Source organism: Procambarus clarkii, chromosome 30 (assembly GCF_040958095.1).
Source record: "Procambarus clarkii isolate CNS0578487 chromosome 30, FALCON_Pclarkii_2.0, whole genome shotgun sequence".
NCBI classification, from domain to species: Eukaryota; Metazoa; Arthropoda; class Malacostraca; order Decapoda; family Cambaridae; genus Procambarus; species Procambarus clarkii.
The window spans coordinates 27,107,614-27,131,158 of NC_091179.1; the positions used below are offsets into that span (position 1 = coordinate 27,107,614).

The 23,545-nt window shown below is 38.6% G+C and overlaps 1 protein-coding gene across 2 annotated transcripts in view; it reads left to right on the forward strand.

Moving 5' to 3' along the window:
* Window positions 1–16,045: 16,045 nt before the first annotated feature.
* LOC123765536 (alpha-1-macroglobulin) overlaps window positions 16,046–23,545 on the forward strand; it is a 251,748-nt gene continuing 244,248 nt past the window's right edge. For both annotated transcript variants that reach the window (XM_069334071.1, XM_069334070.1), the window contains exon 1: window positions 16,046–16,215. In XM_069334071.1, coding sequence (XP_069190172.1) covers window positions 16,145–16,215 — 71 coding nt within the window. In that variant the 5' untranslated portion in view covers window positions 16,046–16,144. The remainder of the gene's footprint in view (window positions 16,216–23,545) is intronic.

The window sequence follows — 23,545 nt, forward strand, 5'->3', positions numbered from 1 at the left end:
GTCATCCTGTAGTCTCTGTCTATCTTCATCCGTCTTGATTCTTCTCATAATTTTTGCATCATCAGCAAACATCGAGAGGAATAAGTCTATACCCTCCGGAAGATCGTTCACATATATTAGAAACAGGATGGGTCCAAGTACTGAGCCCTGTGGGACTCCGCTGGTGACATCTCGCCACTCTGATGTCTCCTCCCTCACCGTTACTCGCTGTTTCCTGTTGCTTAAGTACTCCCTTATCCACTGGAGCACCTTCCCTTTCACTCTTGCCTGTTGCTCCAACTTTTTTAATAGCCTTTTATGGGGTACTGTGTCAAAGGCTTTCTGGCAGTCCAGGAAAATGCAGTCGGCCCACCCTTCTCTTTCCTGCCTAATTTTTGTTGCCTAGTCATAAAATTCTATTAAACCTGTGAGGCACGATTTGCCATCCCTGAACCCATGTTGGTGGTGCGTTACAAAGTTATTTCCCTCAATATGTTTTATGAGCCTTTTCCTCACGATCTTCTCCATCACCTTGCTCGCTCAGAAGGATGCACTAGCCAAGGGCAAAATGAAAATTGCTCATGATCAACGTGCAAAGGAACAATTCATAAAGGTTGGAGATACTGTTCTCGTTAAAAAGAAAAAAGAGGGAAAGCTAGATATGCTGTATGATACAAAACCATATAAAGTGATTAGTGTAAAAGGAACTATGGTAACAGCTAGTAATAGAGATCATAGTATAACACGTAATATGGCCTATTTCAAAGTGATTCCAACTAGTGTAGAAAATGATGAAGTGCAGAGTCGTGCAAAAGAAAAAGAAAAAATGAGTTATGACTCAATAAACAATTCATCAAGGGATGTTCTTATATTTGGGGACTCTCGTCCTAAACGTCATGTTAAACGCCCTACACGATTTGATGATTAATTGTGTTCCTATGTAATGCAAAGTATTTACTTGTTATGCTGAACTAAATTTAATATTGTTTGAATATTGCAGATCTCTCATTCAATATTTTGTAACTTTGTATTACAGTTTCTTTCATGTTTGTTTAACATTGCATTTGTATTTTTAACATTGAAATCCTGTGTGGTAAAGATTAAGTTGTTTAAATTCTTTGTGTGCTTAATTAATGTTAAATGTATGCAATATCTCTTGATATGTTAATAACTTACTTTATGTCATTAACTTTGTTTTGTGCTACAAGCATGGTAGACATCCTGTATTCATTCTTTTTAAAGAAAAGGAGGGATGTCATGTTCACAGAAAACGGTACCATCCGTTTTCTATGTGCGGCGGCTCAGACGCCAGAAGAAGGTAAACAGAGAGCATACAGGATGCCCGCCAGGCTTGGTAGCTACTAGTCATGTATCAGTTTAAGTATTAAAGTCAGTAACCAAGCCATGGCTTTAAATCAACCCTACAACCAAGACTTCCTCAGTAACACACAAACACCACATATACAAGTTAAGGAAACTGGCCTATAGTTCAGTGTCTCTTGCCTGTCACCCTTCTTGTATATTGGGACCACGTTACCTGTCTTCCAACTTTCTGGTAAGTCTCCTGCATGTTTCCAGTGACCTGTTATACACCATAGAGAGTGGCACACTTAGTGCTTCTGCACCTTCCTTTAGTATCCATGGTGAGATTTTGTCAAGCCCAACAGCCTTTGTCACATCCAGCTCCAGCAGACACCTTTTGACCTCATCACTGGTGAGGTCAAATTCCTCCAAGGTTGCTTGGTTTGCCGCCTCCTCATTTAGTGCAGGGGCTTCTCCTTGTTCTATTGTGAAGACCTCCTGGAATCTCTTGTTGAGTTGTTCACACACCTCCTTGTCATTCTTTGTGTATCTGTTCTCCCCTTTTCGTAGCTTCTTCACTTGTTCCTTCACTGCTGTTTTCCTCCTGATGTGGCTGTGGAGCAGCTTTGGTTGGGTCTTGGCTTTACTCGCGATGTCATTTTCAAACTGCCTGTGGAACACCAATGTTGATGGGTAGGGTGGGAGAAATGGAATTATTCACAGAATAATTCTTGTGTTATGTCCTCCCTGTCTGTGGGCGGTGGTGGAGACAGGTTACATATAACAGCTTAATTATGTCTGACTCCCTCTCCTTACTACCAGCATTAAATAGTTTACAAACAAATAATAAAGTGCTTGTGTCCGAAGCCAGACATAGATATATACGCAAACTTAATAAGGGGGTAAACATCCAAGTGTTGTGGATTCCCTCTCACGTTGGCCCAGGGACCTGACAGCTGTGTGGACAGCGCTTCTGTTTCGTAGTCCTGAGGTTCCGGGTTCGATCCCCGGTGGAGGCGGAAGCCCTAATGCCCTATACCCTATAGCAGTAAACAGGTACCTGGGAGTTAGACAGCTGCTACGGGCTGCTTCCTATCTGGAGGTTATCTTGAGATGCTTTCGGGGCTTAGCGTCCCCCCGGCCCGGTCCTCGACCAGGCCTTCTTTTTGTTGCACATCCCCAGGAAGCAGCCCGTAGCAGCTGTCTAACTCCCAGGCATCTATTTACTGCTAGGTAACAGGGGCATCAGGGTCAAAGAAACATTTTGCCCATTTGTCTCCGCCTCCACCGGGGATCGAACCCGGAACCTCAGGACTACGAATCCGAAGCGCTGTCCACCCAGCTGTCAGGCGCCCTACTTGTTCCTGGGGATGTGTAAAAAAAAGGAGGCCTGGTCGAGGACCGGGCCGCGGGTACGATAAGCCCCGAAATCATCTTATTTATGTATTTATTTATTTATTTATATACTAGAAGGTACATTGGGTTTATAAGAGTACAGAAACATGAAGTTTTAGTCTTGTAAAGCCTCTAACACGCACAGCGTTTCGGGCAGATCCTGAATCTAATATATAATTTAAAGAAGATAATTTGTAGCATAATTAAACAAAAAATGTTTGTAGGTACATTGTAAGATGGCATAAAAATGTATTGTAAGAAAGTATTAAAAAAATAAATTGTATAAGAAATTTGATAGAAAAAAAATCAGGTACATTAAAGTAAATATAAGGGTTATCCACAGGTGCATTGTAGCATAAGTTGAGGATTATTGCAAGGTATAATGTAGCAAACTATGTGCATAACATGATATAAGATAACAGCAATGATTACAATGGTAAAGTTGTAGAGCATAGGGACATATATTGGGGGATTGGGTAGCACTAGAAACAGTGCGAGTTTCAAGCACTAGGTAGGAAACTATGAAGATGAAATTAGGTACTTTTTGGTTTTATTTTTGAATAAGGCAAAAGTTTGACAGCTTTTCAATTCGTTAGGGAGTGAGTTCCATAGACCAGGTCCCTTTATTTGCATAGAGTGTTTACGCAGATTAAGTTTGACTATGGGGATATCAAAGAGATATTTATTTTTGGTGTGGTGATTATGTGTTCTGTTACATCTGTCTAGGAAGAGTTTCAGAACAGTGTTTACACTTAAGAACAGAGTTTTGTAAGTGTAAGATAACCTCAGGATTGGCCTGCAGACACATGATAAAGTTGACGCAGTTGCCAATGTTGCAGTAAATAAAGACAATGTTGAGCGGAATCTTGAGTTATCGAATAGGTCCCTTAAAAGTGTCATTAGACGAGAACGCTTGAAGAAATTTGAGAAAGCAGAACCGAAAAGCCCGAAATGTTATGCGTGTTAGTATTCACCTAGTTGTGCTGGCGGGGGTTGAGCTCTGGCTCTTTTGTCCCGCCTCTCTGGTGTGCTACAGGTGTACAGATTCCCGAGCTTCTCGAGCTCTATCATATCTACATTTGAAACTGTGTATGGAGTCAGCCTCCACCACATCACTGCCTAATGCATTCCATTTACTAACTACTCTGACACTGAAACAAAGTTTTTTCTAATGTCTCTGTGGCTCATTTGGGTACTAAGCTTCCACCTGTGTCCCCTTGTGCGTGTGTCACCCGTGTTAAATAATCCATCCTTGTCTACCCTGTCAATTCCCCTGAGAATTTTGTATGTGGTTGTCATTTCACGCAGCCTGTCCTCATAACTCATACCTCTTAGTTCTGGGACTAGCCTAGTGGCATACCTCTAAACTTTTTCCAGCTTCGTCTTATGCTTGACAAAGTATGCGGCCCCTCCATGCTGGGGCCGCATACTCCAGGATTGGTCTTACATATGTGGTATACAAGGTTCTGAAGGATTCCTTACACAGGTTCCTGAAGACAGTTCTGATGTTAGCCAACCTTGCATACGCCGCCAATGTTATTCTTTTGATGTGGGCTTCAGGAGACAGGATTGGTGTGATATCAACTCCTAGATCTTTCTCTCTGTCTGTTTCATGAAGGACTTCATCTCCCATTCGGTATCCTGTGTCTGGCCTCCTGTTACTTCCGCCTAGTTTCATTACCTTACATTTACTCGGGTTGAACTTTAGTAGCCATTTGTTGGATCATTCCTTCAGCTTGTCTAGGTCATCTTGTAGCCTCATACTATCTTCCTCTGTCTTAATCCTCATAATTTTTGCATCATCAGCAAACATTGAGAGGAACGAGTCTTATAATTATAAGCCACTAATCAGGGATTAGTAATCAGGGATTAGTCCCGTCCCACCCCAAATCCTTATCCTGATCCCTTTCAAGTGCTATAATGCAATAATGCATTACATTACCGGAAGCGTAATATAATCAAGTGCTATAATAGCAATAATAGCTTGGCGCTTTCCCTTGACTTCACTTTCGTCTGGGCTTCAGGAGCACAGACGTTGTCACAGCTTGAATAAGACTTGGCTACAGTTATTTCTGGCAGTTCGACTTATATAGGGATCTAGATGACGTAAAGTGAAAAGTGTGTGGACAAAGACAGGGGACACACACTTGAGCATTATTTCTTAGACAGTAATAAAATTGAGCCATTTAGAGATAAATCTAAACTCACGCTGCATGAAATGGCAAACCATCTGACTATTAAGGATAAAATACCTGAAATCCTTGCACTGTATCCATATTTCGCTTCCAGTAGATATACGACATATGAGATTAAGAAGCAAGTAGTGTATTGTGAAGACTAATAATAAACAGCAGCTCCCCTATGACTCTGTAATATCTCCATTGCTTAAACAAATATGTATCAGTGACATAATGTATAATCTTTCTCTCTCTCTCTCTCTCTCTCTCTCTCTCTCTCTCTCTCTCTCTCTCTCTCTCTCTCTCTCTCTCTCTCTCTCTCTCTCTCTCTCTCTCTCTCTCTCTCTCTCTCTCTCTCTCTCTCTCTCTCTCTCTCTCTCTCTCTCTCTCTCTCTCTCTCTGTTATTGTCTGTCTAAGTTTTTCTGTCTGTCTTCCAGTCTCTCTTTGCCCTGGTCGACTCGGTCTCTCTGTATGGGTATCTCTGTCTCATTCTGCCTATGTTTGTCTGTCTGTCTGTCTCATTCTGCCTATGTTTGTCTGTCTGTCTGTCTCATTCTGCCAATGTTTGTCTGTCTGTCTGTCTCATTCTGCCTATGCTTGTCTGTCTCATTCTGCCTATGCTTGTCTGTCTCATTCTGCCTATGTTTGTCTGTCTCATTCTGTCTATGCTTGTCTGTCTCATTCTGCCTATGCTTGTCTGTCTCATTCTGCCTATGTTTGTCTGTCTGTCTGTCGTTTTGTCGACTGTCTGTTGTCTGTGTCTTTCTTATAGAAATAATATAATAATTTCCTATTAGCATGCAGATGGTCTGCTTCTGGAAGAAGTGTAGCGGTGTGAAATATTACAAATATATATAATAGTCCGGTCTGGCTATGAGGAAGCAGGGGCTGAGAACACCTGTCCAAGCTGGGGGAGGGTCATCTCATTTATACTACTATGGGCAAATTATGATGATGAGAAGACTTATGTTAATTTTTCACGAGATCGGTGAATAATGTTTCAAATTACTATAAGAAAAATAATTGTTTTGAAATTTTTAGTTTTCAAATGTTTAGCCAGGCATAACTAGCAGGCAGTGCCATAATCAGTCGTTGGGGGTCAGTGTGTGACCGTAGCATGCTGTTCCCTCTTGAATTCTAGTGACCCAGACCAGCCTATGTCCATCTTATACCATAGACCATTCCCCCTTCAAAGTTGAGCGAGGCCCTAAGCATCTGGCCTACAACCTTGGACAGATAGACAGATACATTCTCCGTTAGAGATATACAAGAACCAACAGTCACCCTACAAAGTTTAATGAGGCCCTGACCAACCGATTATGTGACTCTGTAACCCTTTACACCACCGCCCACGGGATGGGTATGGGGTGCATAATAAAGAAAGAAATTGAATTGGCCTGCAGTCCCAAGCATCTGAAGATGTTCCTTCAGCGAGGATCTTTAGTGTTGGTGTATGTGGAGGCCAGCGCCCAGGGCGGCCAGCGCCCAGGGCGGCCACCTGCACAGTCTCAGACCACCAACAACTACCCACACACACACACACACCCCAACCACCTCACACATTGCTCTCATCTTGCCCACTACTTCACCCGCTGCCCACCTCACACGCTGCCCACCACCTCACACGCTGCCCACCACCTCACACGCTGCCCACCACCTCACACGCTGCCCACCACCTCACCACACAAAATGTAAAAAATTCCCTCATTTATTTTATTTATTTATTTTATATACAATCAGGGAAGAGTCATCAAGTTTCTGGGGCTCCCCTCCCATGTTGGGGCTCCCCTCCCATGTTGGGGCTCCCCTCCCATGTTGGGGCTCCCCTCCCATGTTGGGGCTCCCCTCCCATGTTGGGGCTCCCCTCCCATGTTGGGGCTCCCCTCCCATGTTGGGGCTCCCCTCCCATGTTGGGGCTCCCCTCCCATGTTGGGGATCCCCTCCCATGTTGGGGCTCCCCTCCCATGTTGGGGCTCCCCTCCCATGTTGGGGATCCCCTCCCATGTTGGGGCTCCCCTCCCATGTTGGGGCTCCCCTCCCATGTTGGGGCTCCCCTCCCATGTTGGGGCTCCCCTCCCATGTTGGGGCTCCCCTCCCATGTTGGGGATCCCCTCCCATGTTGGCGCTCCCCTCCCATGTTGGAATATGTGGGAATGAACGAGCAGATGTGCTGGCTGCTGAAGGCGCTGAAGGAGACCATATTGAATACTTCATACCCAAGACTCTACTACAAATTAGAGGTATTGTGAGGCAACATCACCGTGACAAGGTAACTGAGGAAAGGAGGATAGAATCACAATCAGTGAATCTGTACGATGGTACAACATGGTTGCAGCTGGCAATCCCAATCATTATGGCCGAAGAGGAGGAGGACGAGGGAGAGAATCAGTAATAGCGAGAATCCGTCTTGGTTACAAATATCCATGGAGATTTGGAATGGAAACAACAGTTGAGCAGCGAAGTTGCAGAATCTGTGGTGAGAGTGATGGACACTGCCTTGACCACTATCTACGTGAATGTGAACACCTGAGAGACATTAGAAGTATATGTGTAGAATAATAAACCCCACATTGTTTGAGTTAGGAAAACACTATTTGTCAAATATTGATACTGTTCTTAAAAGATTCCCTTGATAACCTTGGACTGCCAATAAGCAGTCTGAGAGCAATCGTACACCAAGACCTTCAACAAATTCTTGTAGCTCGGAGGCAAAGTGAAATCGACACCAGTAATTCCATCTATCATCATACTATCATGCAAGAGGAGCCACACATCTATGGTTCATCCAATAAAATCAGCAGACTTCTAGAAGTTACTACTGCTCGGCTTAGACTCGGTTAAAAGTATCTCAGGGAATTTTCAATATCAGCTGATGTAGACTTGACCAAATGTAAACTGTGTCAACAAAATTATTCGCACACCCTCCGTCACTATGTGATGGAGTGCGAAAAGATACGTGAATTCAGAGACAATTCTATAACAAATGTTCCAGAGATGTGTAAATATTTCATTCAAAATTATCTGCTACCAGAAATTTTAGCCAAATATCCCCAGTTTGCCAACTGTAGGTAGTAACTAAGTGATTGTAGCCTATCCACCGCTGCCCACTGGATGGGGGGGGGGGGTTGCAGGACAAACATATCAATTGTGACACTAGCTCTCCACATATGTCAGTTGCTTAATTTAGAAACTGTACTTGTGGTCGATCTCGAACCCATCGATAATGTGACGACTTATACTGAATTTTGTAACTATCTCATCAAGATTGTAACTTGCTTAGCTAAATGAATTGTGGGGTTCAGTCCCTGAGCCCATTATGTGCCTCTGTAACCCTTTCCACTACCGCCCACAAGATGGGTATGGGGTACATAATAAATGAACTAAACTAACCCCCAGATATATGGCTTCATGCATGGAAGGAGTGTGCATCATTGCATCACCACCTTTCTTACCCTGCACACTGAAAAGTCATATACCACTTTCCTAGATCTCAAGTCTGCCTTTGATATTGCAAATCGACATGTTATCTTGGGTGAGCTTGCAACAATGAATATTGGTGGTCGGCTTCTATGTTGGATCAGGGTTTACTTATCCAACAGGAAGTCATCTGTATTTTTCCAGGGGCATAGGAGTGTAACAAGAGACTTCGAACTAGGTACCCCGCAGGGTGGTGTCCTCAATCCTACCTTATTTAATATCTTAATAAACACGCTGTTAAACTCTGTACCGAGCAAACCCATCGTCCACATCATTAGCTATGCTGATGATATAATGATACACACCACTGGGTATGCTGATGATATAATGATACACACCACTGGGTATGCTGATGATATAATGATACACACCACTGGGTATGCTGATGATATAATGATACACACCACTGGGTATGCTGATGATATAATGATACACACCACTGGGTATGCTGATGATATAATGATACACACCACTGGGTATGCTGATGATATAATGATACACACCACTGGGTATGCTGATGATATAATGATACACACCACTGGGTATGCTGATGATATAATGATACACACCACTGGGTATGCTAACACGCAGAACACTCTTAGCTCTGTATTAGACTCATGTCAGGACCTAGGTTTAGTCATCTCTGCAGATAAAACAAACATACACAATCGGCGCCCACCCAGGCAGGGAGGAGCTGTTCACAAGATGCAACTGTCTGATGGCTCCCAGCTTGACTATGTAAACAGATTCAAATACCTTGGCCTTGAGGTGCCACTGTATGGTCCTGTTGTATTCAGACTCTGTCGTCAGTATAAAGAGAGGCTCCGAGCTCTCAAGGCTGCTTCTTTCAGGGAATCGCAGACAATTATTAAACAGAGATCTGGCACACTGCTACAGCTTTGTTCCGATCGGCTCAGAGACCCTCAGTTCGTGGGGAAAATGTGCACTGAAATTCCTGAAGGAATTGGGGGACAAATTGATCGGCGCTACAAAAGACCAGAGAGCAAAAAGTTTCTTCTTCCAGCGCCTCAGTGTCGTGATCCAGAGGGGAAATGCCTGTTGCGTCTTGGGCACGAGTTCAACTTCGGAGGAATTTGAAGAAGTGTTTGACTTGCAACAATGATTGAATCTGTCCGTGACATTTATTAATGTTTCCCATTCTCGTGTTTTTCATTTGGCGGCTTGTGTTGGTTGTGTTTTGTATGTGTTAAGGCCACATTTGTAATCATGTAATCTTGTACAATGATTTTCCATATATATATATATATATATATATATATATATATATATATATATATATATATATATATATATATATATATATATATATATATATATATATATATATATATATATATATATATATATATATATATGTCGTACCTAGTAGCCAGAACTCACTTCTCAGCCTACTATGCGAGGCCCGATTTGCCTAATAAGCCTAGTTTTACTGAATTAATATATTTTCTATAATTTTTTTCTTATGAAATGATAAAGCTACCCATTTCATTATGTATGAGATCAATTTTTTTTTATTAGAGTTAAAATTAACGTAGATATATGACCGAACCTAACCAACCCTACCTAACCTAACCTAACCTATCTTTATAGGTTAGGTTAGGTTAGGTAGCCGAAAACGTTAGGTTAGGTTAGGTTAGGTAGGTTAGGTTGTCGAAAAAACATTAATTCATGAAAACTAGGCTTATTAGGCAAATCAGGCCTTGCATATTAGGCTGAGAAGTGAGTTCTGGCTACTAGGTACGACATATATATATATATATATATATATATATATATATATATATATATATATATATATATATATATATATATCGTACCTAGTAGCCAGAACGCACTTCTTGGCCTACTATGCAAGGACCGATTTGCCTAATAGGCCGAGTGATTTTCTTTATTTTCAATAAATTGTTTCCAATTAGTTTATTTGAATTATTATTATTAAATTATATTAGGAACATAAGTTATTGACTTAGTTGTGTTAGTTTAGGTTAGGTTTAGATAGGTTAGGTAGGGTTGGTTAGGTTCGGTCATATATCTACGTTATTTGTAACTCAAATTTAAAAAAATGAACTCATACATAATGAAATGGATAGCTTTATCATTTCATAAGAAAAAATATTGAAAAATATATAAATTCAGGAAAATTTGGCTTATTAGGCAATACGGTCCTTGCATAGTAGGCCGAGTACGACGTTCTGGCTACTAGGGCCTATTGGTGGGGTATGACTAGGAGCTGCATCGTATGGGCCAATAGGCCTTCTGCAGATGTTATACAGCTCATACATAACCACTCTCTCCTGCCTATATATGTCCAATACTTGACCTGTAAATCACTCCTTCTGAAGATGTATTAATATACGAAAGTACTTAAGGAAATTCCTGTTAAGGATTTAACAGGAATTAGGATTTTCTGCATACATATATATATATATATATATATATATATATATATATATATATATATATATATATATATATATATATATATGTCGTACCTAGTAGCCAGAACTCACTTCTCAGCCTACTATTCAAGGCCCGATTTGCCTAATAAGCCAAGTTTTCCTGAATTAATATATTTACTATAATTTTTTTCTTATGAAATGATAAAGCAACCCTTTTCTCTATGTATGAGGTCAATTTTTTTTTATTGGAGTTAAAATTAACGTAGATATATGACCGAACCTAACCAACCCTACCTAACCTAACCTAACCTATATTTATAGGTAAGGTTAGGTTAGGTAGCCAAAAAAAGCTAGGTTAGGTTAGGTTAGGTAGGTTAGGTAGACGAAAAAACATTAATTCATGAAAACTTGGCTTATTAGGCAAATCGGGCCTTGAATAGTAGGCTGAGAAGTGCGTTCTGGCTATTAGGTACGACATATATATATATATATATATATATATATATATATATATATATATATATATATATCGTACCTAGTAGCCAGAATGCACTTCTCAGCCTACTATGCAAGGCCCGATTTACCTAAAAAGCCAAGTTTTCCTCAATTAATATATTTTCTCTAATTTTTTTCTTATGAAATGATAAAGCTACCCATTTTATTAAGTATGAGGTCATTTTTTTTTTATTTGAGTTAAAATTAACGTAGATATATGACCGAACCTAACCAACCCTACCTAACCTAACCTAACCTATCTTTATAGGTTAGGTTAGGTTAGGTAGCCGAAAAAGTTAGGTTAGTTTAGGTTAGGTAGGTTAGGTAGTCGAAAAACAATTAATTCATGAAAACTTGGCTTATTAGGCAAATCGGGCCTTGCATAGTAGGCTGAGAAGTGCGTTCTGGCTACTAGGTACGACATATATATATATATATATATATATATATATATATATATATATATATATGCGGAAAATCCACAGAGAAATATGAAATGAGGTGAACGTTTCGGCTTTGTTAAAGCCTTTGTCAACACCAGACTCAGACGGTCTGGTGTTGACAAAGGCTTTAACAAAGCCGAAACGTTCACCTCATTTCATATTTCTCTGTGGATTTTCCGCATAAAATGATCAGTGTTTTGTGATCGTCAATTGCATATATATATATATATATATATATATATATATATGTCGTACCTAGTAGCCAGAACTCACTTCTCAGCCTACTATTCAAGGGCCGATTTGCCTAATAAGCCAAGTTTTCCTGAATTAATATATTTACTATAATTTTTTTCTTATGAAATGATAAAGCAACCCTTTCGTCTATGTATGAGGTCAATTTTTTTTATTGGAGTTAAAATTAACGTAGATATATGACCGAACCTAACCAACCCTACCTAACCTAACCTAACCTATATTTATAGGTAAGGTTAGGTTAGGTAGCCAAAAAAAGCTAGGTTAGGTTAGGTTAGGTAGGTTAGGTAGACGAAAAAACATTAATTCATGAAAACTTGGCTTATTAGGCAAATCGGGCCTTGAATAGTAGGCTGAGAAGTGCGTTCTGGCTATTAGGTACGACATATATATATATATATATATATATATATATATATGTCGTACCTAGTAGCCAGAACGCACTTCTCAGCCTACTATGCAAGGCCCGATTTGCCTAATAAGCCAAGTTTTCCTGAATTAATATATTTTCTCAAATTTTTTTTCTTATGAAATGATAAAGCTACCCATTTCATTATGTATGAGGTCAATTTTTTTTATTGGAGTTAAAATTAACGTAGATATCTGACCGAACCTAACCAACCCTACCTAACCTATCTTTATAGGTTAGGTTAGGTTAGGTAGTAGAGAAAGTTAGGTTAGGATAGGTTAGGTAGGTTAGGTAGTCGAAAAACAATTAATTCATGAAAACTTGGCTTATTAGGCAAATCGGGCCTTGCATAGTAGGCTGAGAGGTGAGTTCTGGCTACTAGGTACGACATATATATATATATATATATATATGTCGTACCTAGTAGCCAGAACTCACTTCTCAGCCTAATATGCAAGGCCTGATTTGCCTAATAAGCCTAGTTTTCATGAATTAATGTTTTTTCGACAACCTAACCTACCTAACCTAACCTAACCTAACGTTTTCGGCTACCTAACCTAACCTAACCTATAAAGATAGGTTAGGTTAGGTTAGGTAGGGTTGGTTAGGTTCGGTCATATATCTACGTTAATTTTAACTCTAATAAAAAAAAATTGATCTCATACATAATGAAATGGGTAGCTTTATCATTTCATAAGAAAAAAATTAGAGAAAATATATTAATTCAGTAAAACTAGGCTTATTAGGCAAATCGGGCCTCGCATAGTAGGCTGAGAAGTGAGTTCTGGCTACTAGGTACGACATATATATATATATATATATATATATATATATATATATATATATATATATATATATATATATATATATATATATATATATATATATATGTCGTACCTAGTAGCCAGAACTCACTTCTGAGCCTACTATGCAAGGCCCGATTTGCCTAATAAGCCAAGTTTTCATGAATTAATTGCTTTTCGACTACCTAACCTACCTAACCTAACCTAACCTAACTTTTTCGGCTACCTAACCTAACCTAACCTATAAAGATAGGTTAGGTTAGGTTAGGTAGGGTTGGTTAGGTTCGGTCATATATCTACGTTAATTTTAACTCCAATAAAAAAAAATTCACCTCTTACGTAATGAAATGGGTTGCTTTATCATTTCATAAGAAAAAAATTAGAGAAAATATATTATTTCATGAAAACTTGGCTTATTAGGCAAATCGGGCCTTGCATTGTAGGCTGAAAAGTGAGTTTTGGCTACTAGGTACGACATATATATATATATATATATATATATATATATATATATATATATATATATATATATATATATATATATATATATATATATATATATATATATATATATATATATATACATACTTATATACATATGTTAATCAACATTACCATTTGCTCTATATATATCCTTCCAAATGGATTACCGTAACTGCCAATGTGCTCAGAATGTATAACTTTCATCACCCCTACCAAGAGAGACAACAACAACACTTTCCTGCCCCATGGGAGATCACTCCTTTCCAAATTACTGTCCCCCCTTTCCCACCCAAGAAGCTGATTAAAGAACAGTCCTTGCTTCGACAAGAAGCAAAGTACAATGCCTTAAGCCACACTGATGCTTTAGTCAGAGAGCGCTGCCTTTCCCAGATTATTTACACTGATGGATCCTTGCATCAGTACCATGGTGCAGCTGGAAGTGCAGTTGTTGTGACAGGGAGAAATGGCTCCATCTCCCATGAGTGTGGAGCGCGTCTAACTAACTGGACCTCCAACCTTCAAACAGAATTGGTTGCCATGATCCTTGCACTAGAGCGCGTATATGAATCCAAAGTTGACACACTAATTGTAAGTGACTCCTTGTCATCCTTGACTGCCCTCAGCTCCCCAAGGAATAACTGTGACGTGCTTATCTCTGAAGCCAGACACAGATTTAGTGAAATAATCAATGATGGAGTCAGAGTTTGTCTTCTGTGGATTCCTTCCCATATTGGTCTCCGAATGCATGATAGAACTGACGAGTTGGCCAAGACTTTTGCTCGTAAAGAAGGAATTGATTACCAACTTGGACTGTCTTTGAGCAGCCTGAGGGCAGCAATATCCCGGGAACATCAACTAAATTTCGGAGACGAGGCAAATTGAAATGCACACCAGTTACTCCATCTATCATCATTCTATTATGCAGGAAGAACCGCACGTCTATGGGGCATCCAATAAGGTTAGCAGACTTCTAGATGTTACCACTGCTAGGCTTAGGCTTCGGTTACATATACCTCTGGCAGTTTGTAACATCTGCTGATGTAGATCTGACTAAATGTAAACTCTGTCAGCAGAACTATTCGCATACTTTGCGTCATTATATAATGGTTTGTGAAAACATCGCAGAATTCAGAGATAACACCATCAATAGTGTAAAAGAAATGTGTAAGTACTTCATTCATAATGATGTACTGCCGGGAATCTTAGCGAAGTATCCAAAATTTGCTTACTGTAGGTAATGTATGCACATGACTGTAAAGCTGCCGCCCAGTTGGGTGGGTGTGGAACACATGACTGTAAAGCTGCCGCCCAGTTGGGTGGGTGTGGAGCACATGACTGTAAAGCTGCCGCCCAGTTGGGTGGGTGTGGAGCACATGACAGTAAAGCTGCCGCCCAGTTGGGTGGGTGTGGAGCACATGACTGTAAAGCTGCCGCCCAGTTGGGTGGGTGTGGAGCACATGACAGTAAAGCTGCCGCCCAGTTGGGTGGGTGTGGAGCACATGACTGTAAAGCTGCCGCCCAGTTGGGTGGGTGTGGAGCACATGACTGTAAAGCTGCCGCCCAGTTGGGTGGGTGTGGAGCACATGACAGTAAAGCTGCCGCCCAGTTGGGTGGGTGTGGAGCACATGGCTGTAAAGCTGCCGCCCAGTTGGGTGGGTGTGGAGCACATGACAGTAAAGCTGCCGCCCAGTTGGGTGGGTGTGGAGCACATGCCTGTAAAGCTGCCGCCCAGTTGGGTGGGTGTGGAGCACATGCCTGTAAAGCTGCCGCCCAGTTGGGTGGGTGTGCAGCACGACTAGTAACTGCGACTCACCATAGATGTAAAGTGCCTTGCATAGTGACTGTTGTGAGCCTCTTGTTGAATCACTTGTGATACAAAGATTACTGATGTGTGTATTTGTGTGGGTGATTGAATATGTGTGTGTATGTATATATGTATATGTATATATATGTACATGTATGTATGAGTATGTGTACATGTTTATATAACTTTAACAATTCTGTAACCAGCGTCAAAAGATTGTTATTTGCTTAGCTAAACGAACTAGAGGGTTCAGTTCCTGAACCGATTATGTGCCTCTGTAACCCTTTACACCCCCGCCCACGGGATGGGTATGGGGTGCATAATAAAGAAATGAAATGAAAATATATATGTGCGCGAAATAGCTACCCGGTGGCAGTTCCTGGCGACCTCACATACATAATAATTGTATTCTCTCTGCAATGTGTGAAGGAACATTTCCCTATAAATTTAAATATCTCATATATGGGATAACTAGTTCTTACTTATGTTCTGCAATTAATTATTTATAAATAAACTAAAATATAAGCAAGGGGAACATACATTTCTGTGCATTAATACGGTATGGCAACCGGGTTGAGTGGGCGGCTGCTCGCCCTGTGGGACCATTGCCTGCGCACCAGCCGTCCTGGTCGGGACTCGTGAGTTAGATATATTCACTTCCTGGCTCTCTCGTCTAATTTGGCTACACATTACAAGCATCAGCCATGGCGGCCACGTCTCCATCTTGGCTGTTGAAGATCATTACCTTGTCTGTGATCGCCACCTTGTGTTTTGGGTAAATATACGCTAGCGTTGCTACGCAATATTTCCGATGTTGTTTAGTTAGTTAATTTTGCCTTCCATATCCATCCTGTAAGCAGTGGGAAATAATAAATACGCATTGTAAGTAAAGTAAACAAGTTTTCCGGGTGTGTCATGTATCATATTGTCCTGAGTGTCAAATGTGACAGTGTCAGATCACGAAGGAAGAATTGAAACAGAAATTTCCGTAAGTACTTTCGTATATTAATACATCTTCAGAAGGAATGGTATTCCTTCTGAATACCTGAATATATATATATATATATATATATATATATATATATATATATATATATATATATATATATATATATATATATATATATATATATATATATATATATGTCGTACCTAGTAGCCAGAACGCACTTCTCAGCCTACTATGCAAGGGCCGATTTGCCTAATAAGCCAAGTTTTCATGAATTAATGTTTTTTCGACTACCTAACCTACCTAACTTAACCTAACCTAACTTTTTCGGCTACCTAATCTAACCTATAAAGATAGGTTAGGTTAGGTTAGGTAGGGTTGGTTAGGTTCAGTCATATATCTACGTTAATTTTAACTCCAATAAAATAAAATTGACCTCGTACATAATGAAATGGGTAGCTTTATCATTTCATAAGAAAAAAATTAGAGAAAATATATTAATTCAGTAAAACTTGGCTTATTAGGCAAATCGGGCCTTGCATAGTAGGCTGAGAAGTGCGTTCTGGCTACTAGGTACGACATTATATATATATATATATATATATATATATATATATATATATATATATATATATATATATATGTCGTACCTAGTAGCCAGAACTCACTTCTCAGCCTACTATTCAAGGCCCGATTTGCCTAATAAGCCAAGTTTTCCTGAATTAATATATTTACTATAATTTTTTTCTTATGAAATGATAAACCAACCCTTTTCTCTATGTATGAGGTCAATTTTTTTTTATTGGAGTTAAAATTAACGTAGATATATGACCGAACCTAACCAACCCTACCTAACCTAACCTAACCTATATTTATAGGTAAGGTTAGGTTAGGTAGCCAAAAAAAGCTAGGTTAGGTTAGGTTAGGTAGGTTAGGTAGACGAAAAAACATTAATTCATGAAAACTTGGCTTATTAGGCAAATCAGGCCTTGAATAGTAGGCTGAGAAGTGCGTTCTGGCTATTAGGTACGACATATATATATATATATATATATATATATATATATATATATATAGCATGCATATATATATAGCATATATATATATAGCATATATATATAGCATATATATATATATAGCTTGGGCATAGCATGCTATGCCCAAGATTACCATCCGAGTGCCGGCGGGGAAGTGGTTCAAATAGCCTCGGCTATCACTTCCTTTTGTCCGGTCGTGATGGTCAAGCGGATTAAGGCGTCCCTGTACATACCAGTTGTGGGAGTATGGGTTCGAGTCACTTCTGGGGTGTGAGTTTTCAGTTATATATATATATATATATATTTATATATATATATATATATATATATATATATATATATATATATATATATATATATATATATATATATATATATATGTCGTACCTAGTAGCCAGAACTCACTTCTCAGCCTACTATTCAAGGCCCGATTTGCCTAATAAGCCAAGTTTTCCTGAATTAATATATTTACTATAATTTTTTTCTTATGAAATGATAAAGCAACCCTTTTCTCTATGTATGAGGTCAATTTTTTTTTATTAGAGTTAAAATTAACGTAGATATATGACCGAACCTAACCAACCCTACCTAACCTAACCTAACCTAACCTATATATATATATATATATATATATATATATATATATATATATATATATATATATATATATATATATATATGTCGTACCTAGTAGCCAGAACTCACTTCTCAGCCTACTATTCAAGGCCCGATTTGCCTAATAAGCCAAGTTTTCCTGAATTAATATATTTACTATAATTTTTTTCTTATGAAATGATAAAGCAACCCTTTTCTCTATGTATGAGGTCAATTTTTTTTTATTAGAGTTAAAATTAACGTAGATATATGACCGAACCTAACCAACCCTACCTAACCTAACCTAACCTATATTTATAGGTAAGGTTAGGTTAGGTAGCCAAAAAAAGCTAGGTTAGGTTAGGTTAGGTAGGTTAGGTAGACGAAAAAACATTAATTCATGAAAACTTGGCTTATTAGGCAAATCGGGCCTTGAATAGTAGGCTGAGAAGTGCGTTCTGGCTATTAGGTACGACATAAATATATATATATATATATATATATATATATATATATATATATATATATATATATATATATATATATATATATAATATATATATATATATATGTCGTACCTAGTAGCCAGAACGCATTTCTCAGCCTAATATGCAATGCCCGATTTGCCTAATAAGCCAAGTTTTCATGAATTAATGTTTTTTCGACTACCTAACCTACCTAACCTAACCTAACCTAACGTTTTCGGCTACCTAACCTAACCTAACCTATAACGATAGGTTAGGTTAGGTTAGGTAGGGTTAGTTAGGTTCGGTCATATATCTACGTTAATTTTAACTCCAAAAAAAAAAAAATGACGTCATACATAATGAAATGGGTAGCTTTATCATTTCATAAGAAAATAATTAGAGAAAATATATTAATTCAGTAAAACTTGGCTTATTAGGCAAATCGGGCCTCGCATAGTAGGCTGAGAAGTGCGTTCTGGCTACTAGGTACGACATATATATATATATATATATATATATATATATATATATATATATATATATATATATGTCGTACCTAATAGCCAGAACGCACTTCTCAGCCTACTATTCAAGGCCCGATTTGCCTAATAAGCCAAGTTTTCATGAATTAATGTTTTTTCGTCTACCTAACCTACCTAACCTAACCTAACCTAGCTTTTTTTGGCTACCTAACCTAACCTTACCTATAAATATAGGTTAGGTTAGGTTAGGTATGGTTGGTTAGGTTCGGTCATATATCTACGTTAATTTTAACTCCAATAAAAAAAAATTGACCTCATACATAGAGAAAAGGGTTGCTTTATCATTTCATAAGAAAAAAATTATAGTAAATATTTTATTTCAGGAAAACTTGGCTTATTAGGCAAATCGGGCCTTGAATAGTAGGCTGAGAAGTGAGTTCTGGCTACTAGGTACGACATATATATATATATATATATATATATATATATATATATATATATGTCGTACCTAGTAGCCAGAACTCACTTCTCAGCCTACTATTCAAGGCCCGATTTGCCTAATAAGCCAAGTTTTCCTGAATTAATATATTTACTATAATTTTTTTCTTATAAAATGATAAAGCTACCCTTTTCACTATGTATGAGGTCATTTTTTTTTTATTGGAGTTAAAATTAACGTACATATATGACCGAACCTAACCAACCCTACCTAACCTAACCTAACCTATATATATAGGTAAGGTTAGGTTAGGTAGCCAAAAAAAGCTAGGTTAGGTTAGGTTAGGTAGGTTAGGTAGACGAAAAAACATTAATTCATGAAAACTTGGCTTTTTAGGCAAATCGGGCCTTGCATAGTAGGCTGAGAAGTGAGTTCTGGCTACTAGGTACGACATATATATATATATATATATGTCGTACCTAGTAGCCAGAACGCACTTCTCAGCCTACTATGCGAGGCCCGATTTGCCTAATAAGCCAAGTTTTACTGAATTACTATATATATATATATATATATATATATATATATATATATATATATATATATATATATATATATATATATATATATATATATATATGGCCCGATGCAACTATGCAAGGCCCGATTTGTCTAATAAGCCAAGTTTTCATGAACTAATTGTTTTTCGACTACCTAACCTACCTAACCTAACCTAACCTACCTTTTTTTGCTACCTAACCGAACCTAACCTATAAAGATTGGTGAGGTTAGGTTAGGTAGGGTTGGTTAGGTTCGGTCATATATCTGCGTTAATTTTAACTCCAATAAAAAAAAATTGACCTCATACATAATGAAATGGGTAGCTTTATAATTTCATAGGAAAAAAATTAGAGAAAATATATTAATTCAGGAAAACTTGGCTTATTAGGCAAATCGGGCCTTGCATAGTAGGCTGAGAAGTGCGTTCTGGCTACTAGGTACGACATATATATATATACAAATACATATACACATCAATAATCTTTTGTATCGCAAGTGATTCAACAAGAGGCTCACAACAGTCACTATACAAGGCACTTTACATCAATGGTGTGTCACACAGTTACTAGTCTTGCTCCACACCCACCCAACTGGGCGGCAGCTTTACAGTCATGTGCTCCACACCCACCCAACTGGGCGGCAGCTTTACAGTCATGTGCTCCACACCCACCCAACTGGGCGGCAGCTTTACAGTCATGTGCTCCACACCCACCCAACTGGGCGGCAGCTTTACAGTCATGTGCAGCATTACCTACAGTAAGCAAATTTTGGATTCTTCGCTAAAATTCCCGGCAGTACATCATTATGAATGAAGTACTTACACATTTCTTGGACACTATTGATGGTGTTATCTCTGAATTCTGCGATGTTTTCACAAACCATTATATAATGACGCAAAGTATACGAATAGTTCTGCTGACAGAGTTTACATTTAGTCAGATCTACATCAGCAGATGTTACAAACTCCCAGAGGTATTTGTAGCTATACCCCCAAGTCATGTGAAGCGTTCCTATAGTTTATCTGGCACAACCCATCCTCGACTCAAGTCCATTACATCCAGCGGTCGACCCCATAAACGCATTCATAAATTTTTACATACTGTTCATTAAAAACTGGAATTTTCTCAAATATAAATTAATATTATAATATATATTAGCATTTTGTGCATTTATAGGCAAAGGTTAGGTTAGGTGTTTAGGTTCTGTTGTCGATTATTTGTATTTGTTGTGCGTGGGCAACCCGTCCTCGACTCAAGTCCATTACATCCAGCGGTCGCCCCCACAGACGCATTTATAAATTTGTACATGCTGTTCATTCAGAACAAGAATTTTCTCAAATATAAATTAATATTATAATATATTAGCATATTGTGCATATATAGGCATAGGTTAGGTTAGGTGTTTAGGTTCGGTTGGCGATTATTTGCATTTGTAGTACGTGGGTGAAGCATTTATAGCGAAGTGGTTCGAACAAAACTCGTCAGTGAAGCACTTGTTCCGGAAGTGTTCGAACGAAATCAGTTGTGAGTCGTGTGTAAACCGTTTTTCATTCATAAACAGGGGGTTTGGCGGGTGCATGGAATCACTTTTGGATCTTTGTTTGGAGGACGGGCTGTCTGGCGAGTTGGTTGTGACACGGGTTCACGGGTAATGGTTGAACACGATTTTTCGCTGGATTCAGCGGTCAACTGTTCCATATTTGTTTAAATTGAGAGCAGCATTTCCTGGTGGGTGTTCGCCTGCCGTGCGGGTACCACTCTCCATACAAACAGCTCGCCGCTGGTTGAGGCGTATACTTCAGCGTACCTTGTGTAGAAGTTCGAATCCTCATTTATTTATTTATATAGAAGTTACATTGGTTTATGACTGTACATAACATTTGTGTTCTTACAATCTTGCCAAGCCAGTAACACGTGTAGCGTGTCGGGCAGGTCCTTAATGTAACATATACAGGTAAGATTATTAATAGGTTAGTTAATCCTCGTCCTGCCCTGATAACGCTTTATTACTCTCTCATCTATCCTTATCTCAATTATGGTATCTATGCTTGGGGTTCTACCACCTAAAATTATCTACTACTACTAAATACTCAACATAAATCAAATATTAGAACAATAACAAACCGTTCTCAGACAGCACTCGGGCCCCTTTAATTAAATCTTTGAATATAATAGATATTAGGCCACTGTACATCTTGGCAAATGTACTCGTATACACACACACGTGCATGGCTTAGGCTCATATATTGGGGGAGTGGGTAGCACAAGATACAGTGCGAGTTTAAGGCATTAGGTAGGAAACTATGAGGATGAAATTAGGTATTTTTTTGTTTTATTTTTAATAAGGCGTAGGTTGGACAGCTTATCAGTTCGTTAGGGAGTGAGTTCCATTTGACTAGGTCTTTACTGTATTTGCATAGAGTGTTTACACAGATTTAGTTTGACTCTGGGGATATCAAAGATATATTTATTTCTGGTGTGATGATTATGGGTTCTGTTATATCTATCAAGGAAGAGTTTCAGAGCAGGATTTGCATTTAAGAACAGGGTTTTGTAAATGTAGATGGCACAAGAGAATGTGTGGAGTGAGTTTATGTTTAGCATGTTTAGGGATTTAAACAGGGGGGGGGGAGGGGAGTGGGGGTGGGCTGAGTGTTTGAAAACAGTGTGTTAGTTTTCTGATAGCAGATTTTTTTGGGTGATGATGGGCTTGAGGTAGTTTGCAGTGGTTAAACCCAATGCACAGATAGTGTATGTAAGATAGGAATAGATTAGCGTGTAGTACGAGATGCGAGCAGAGTTAGGAACATAATACTGTATCTGATTTTAGAAAGTATACCAACCGTTTAGAGACTTTCTTAGTTATGTGTTGTATATGGGTGCTGAAGTTGAGTCTCTTGTCTAAGTATAGGCCAAGGAACTTTCCATCATTTTTATTACTGATATTAACATTATCTAAAGCTGAATTGCATTTGTTGATTTGCTTCAAATAAGATGTAGTATATCTTTTTCTATGTTTAGTGTGATGTCAACTTATTGACATCAATAAGTTGAATATTTTAATTCATTATTTACAGTATTATTTAGTGTGTGTGTGTGGGTCGGGGTCTGAGTAGATGAAGTAGTATCGTCAGCAAACAATATAAGTTTAAGAATGTATGAGACATTAGGCAGATTATTGACGTATATAAGAAATATAAGAGATCCTGAGATGTTGCCCTGTGACACTCCTACTGTTAATGGTAGAGTGGGAGAGGTTATGTAAGTGATGGCTTCATATTGGTGTCTATGAACCCTGTATAGGGTCACCCTTATGACCCCTGTAATACCTCCTTAGCTAAAACAGGTAAGTACAGTAATAGCAAAAGACCCGCCATTTAATGAATAATGTCTAATTGTACATTCATAGGTATTGAAAGGGAACAATCTTTGTAACTAGCTGACATTAGAATTACAGTACAATATGTGCAGGATAGATGAAATTGTTAATGTAATGATCTCCTTTGAGGTCCAATATGGTGCTGAACATATTCAGCAGCTGTGTGTATATGCATGATATGGGGGCATGTTATACATT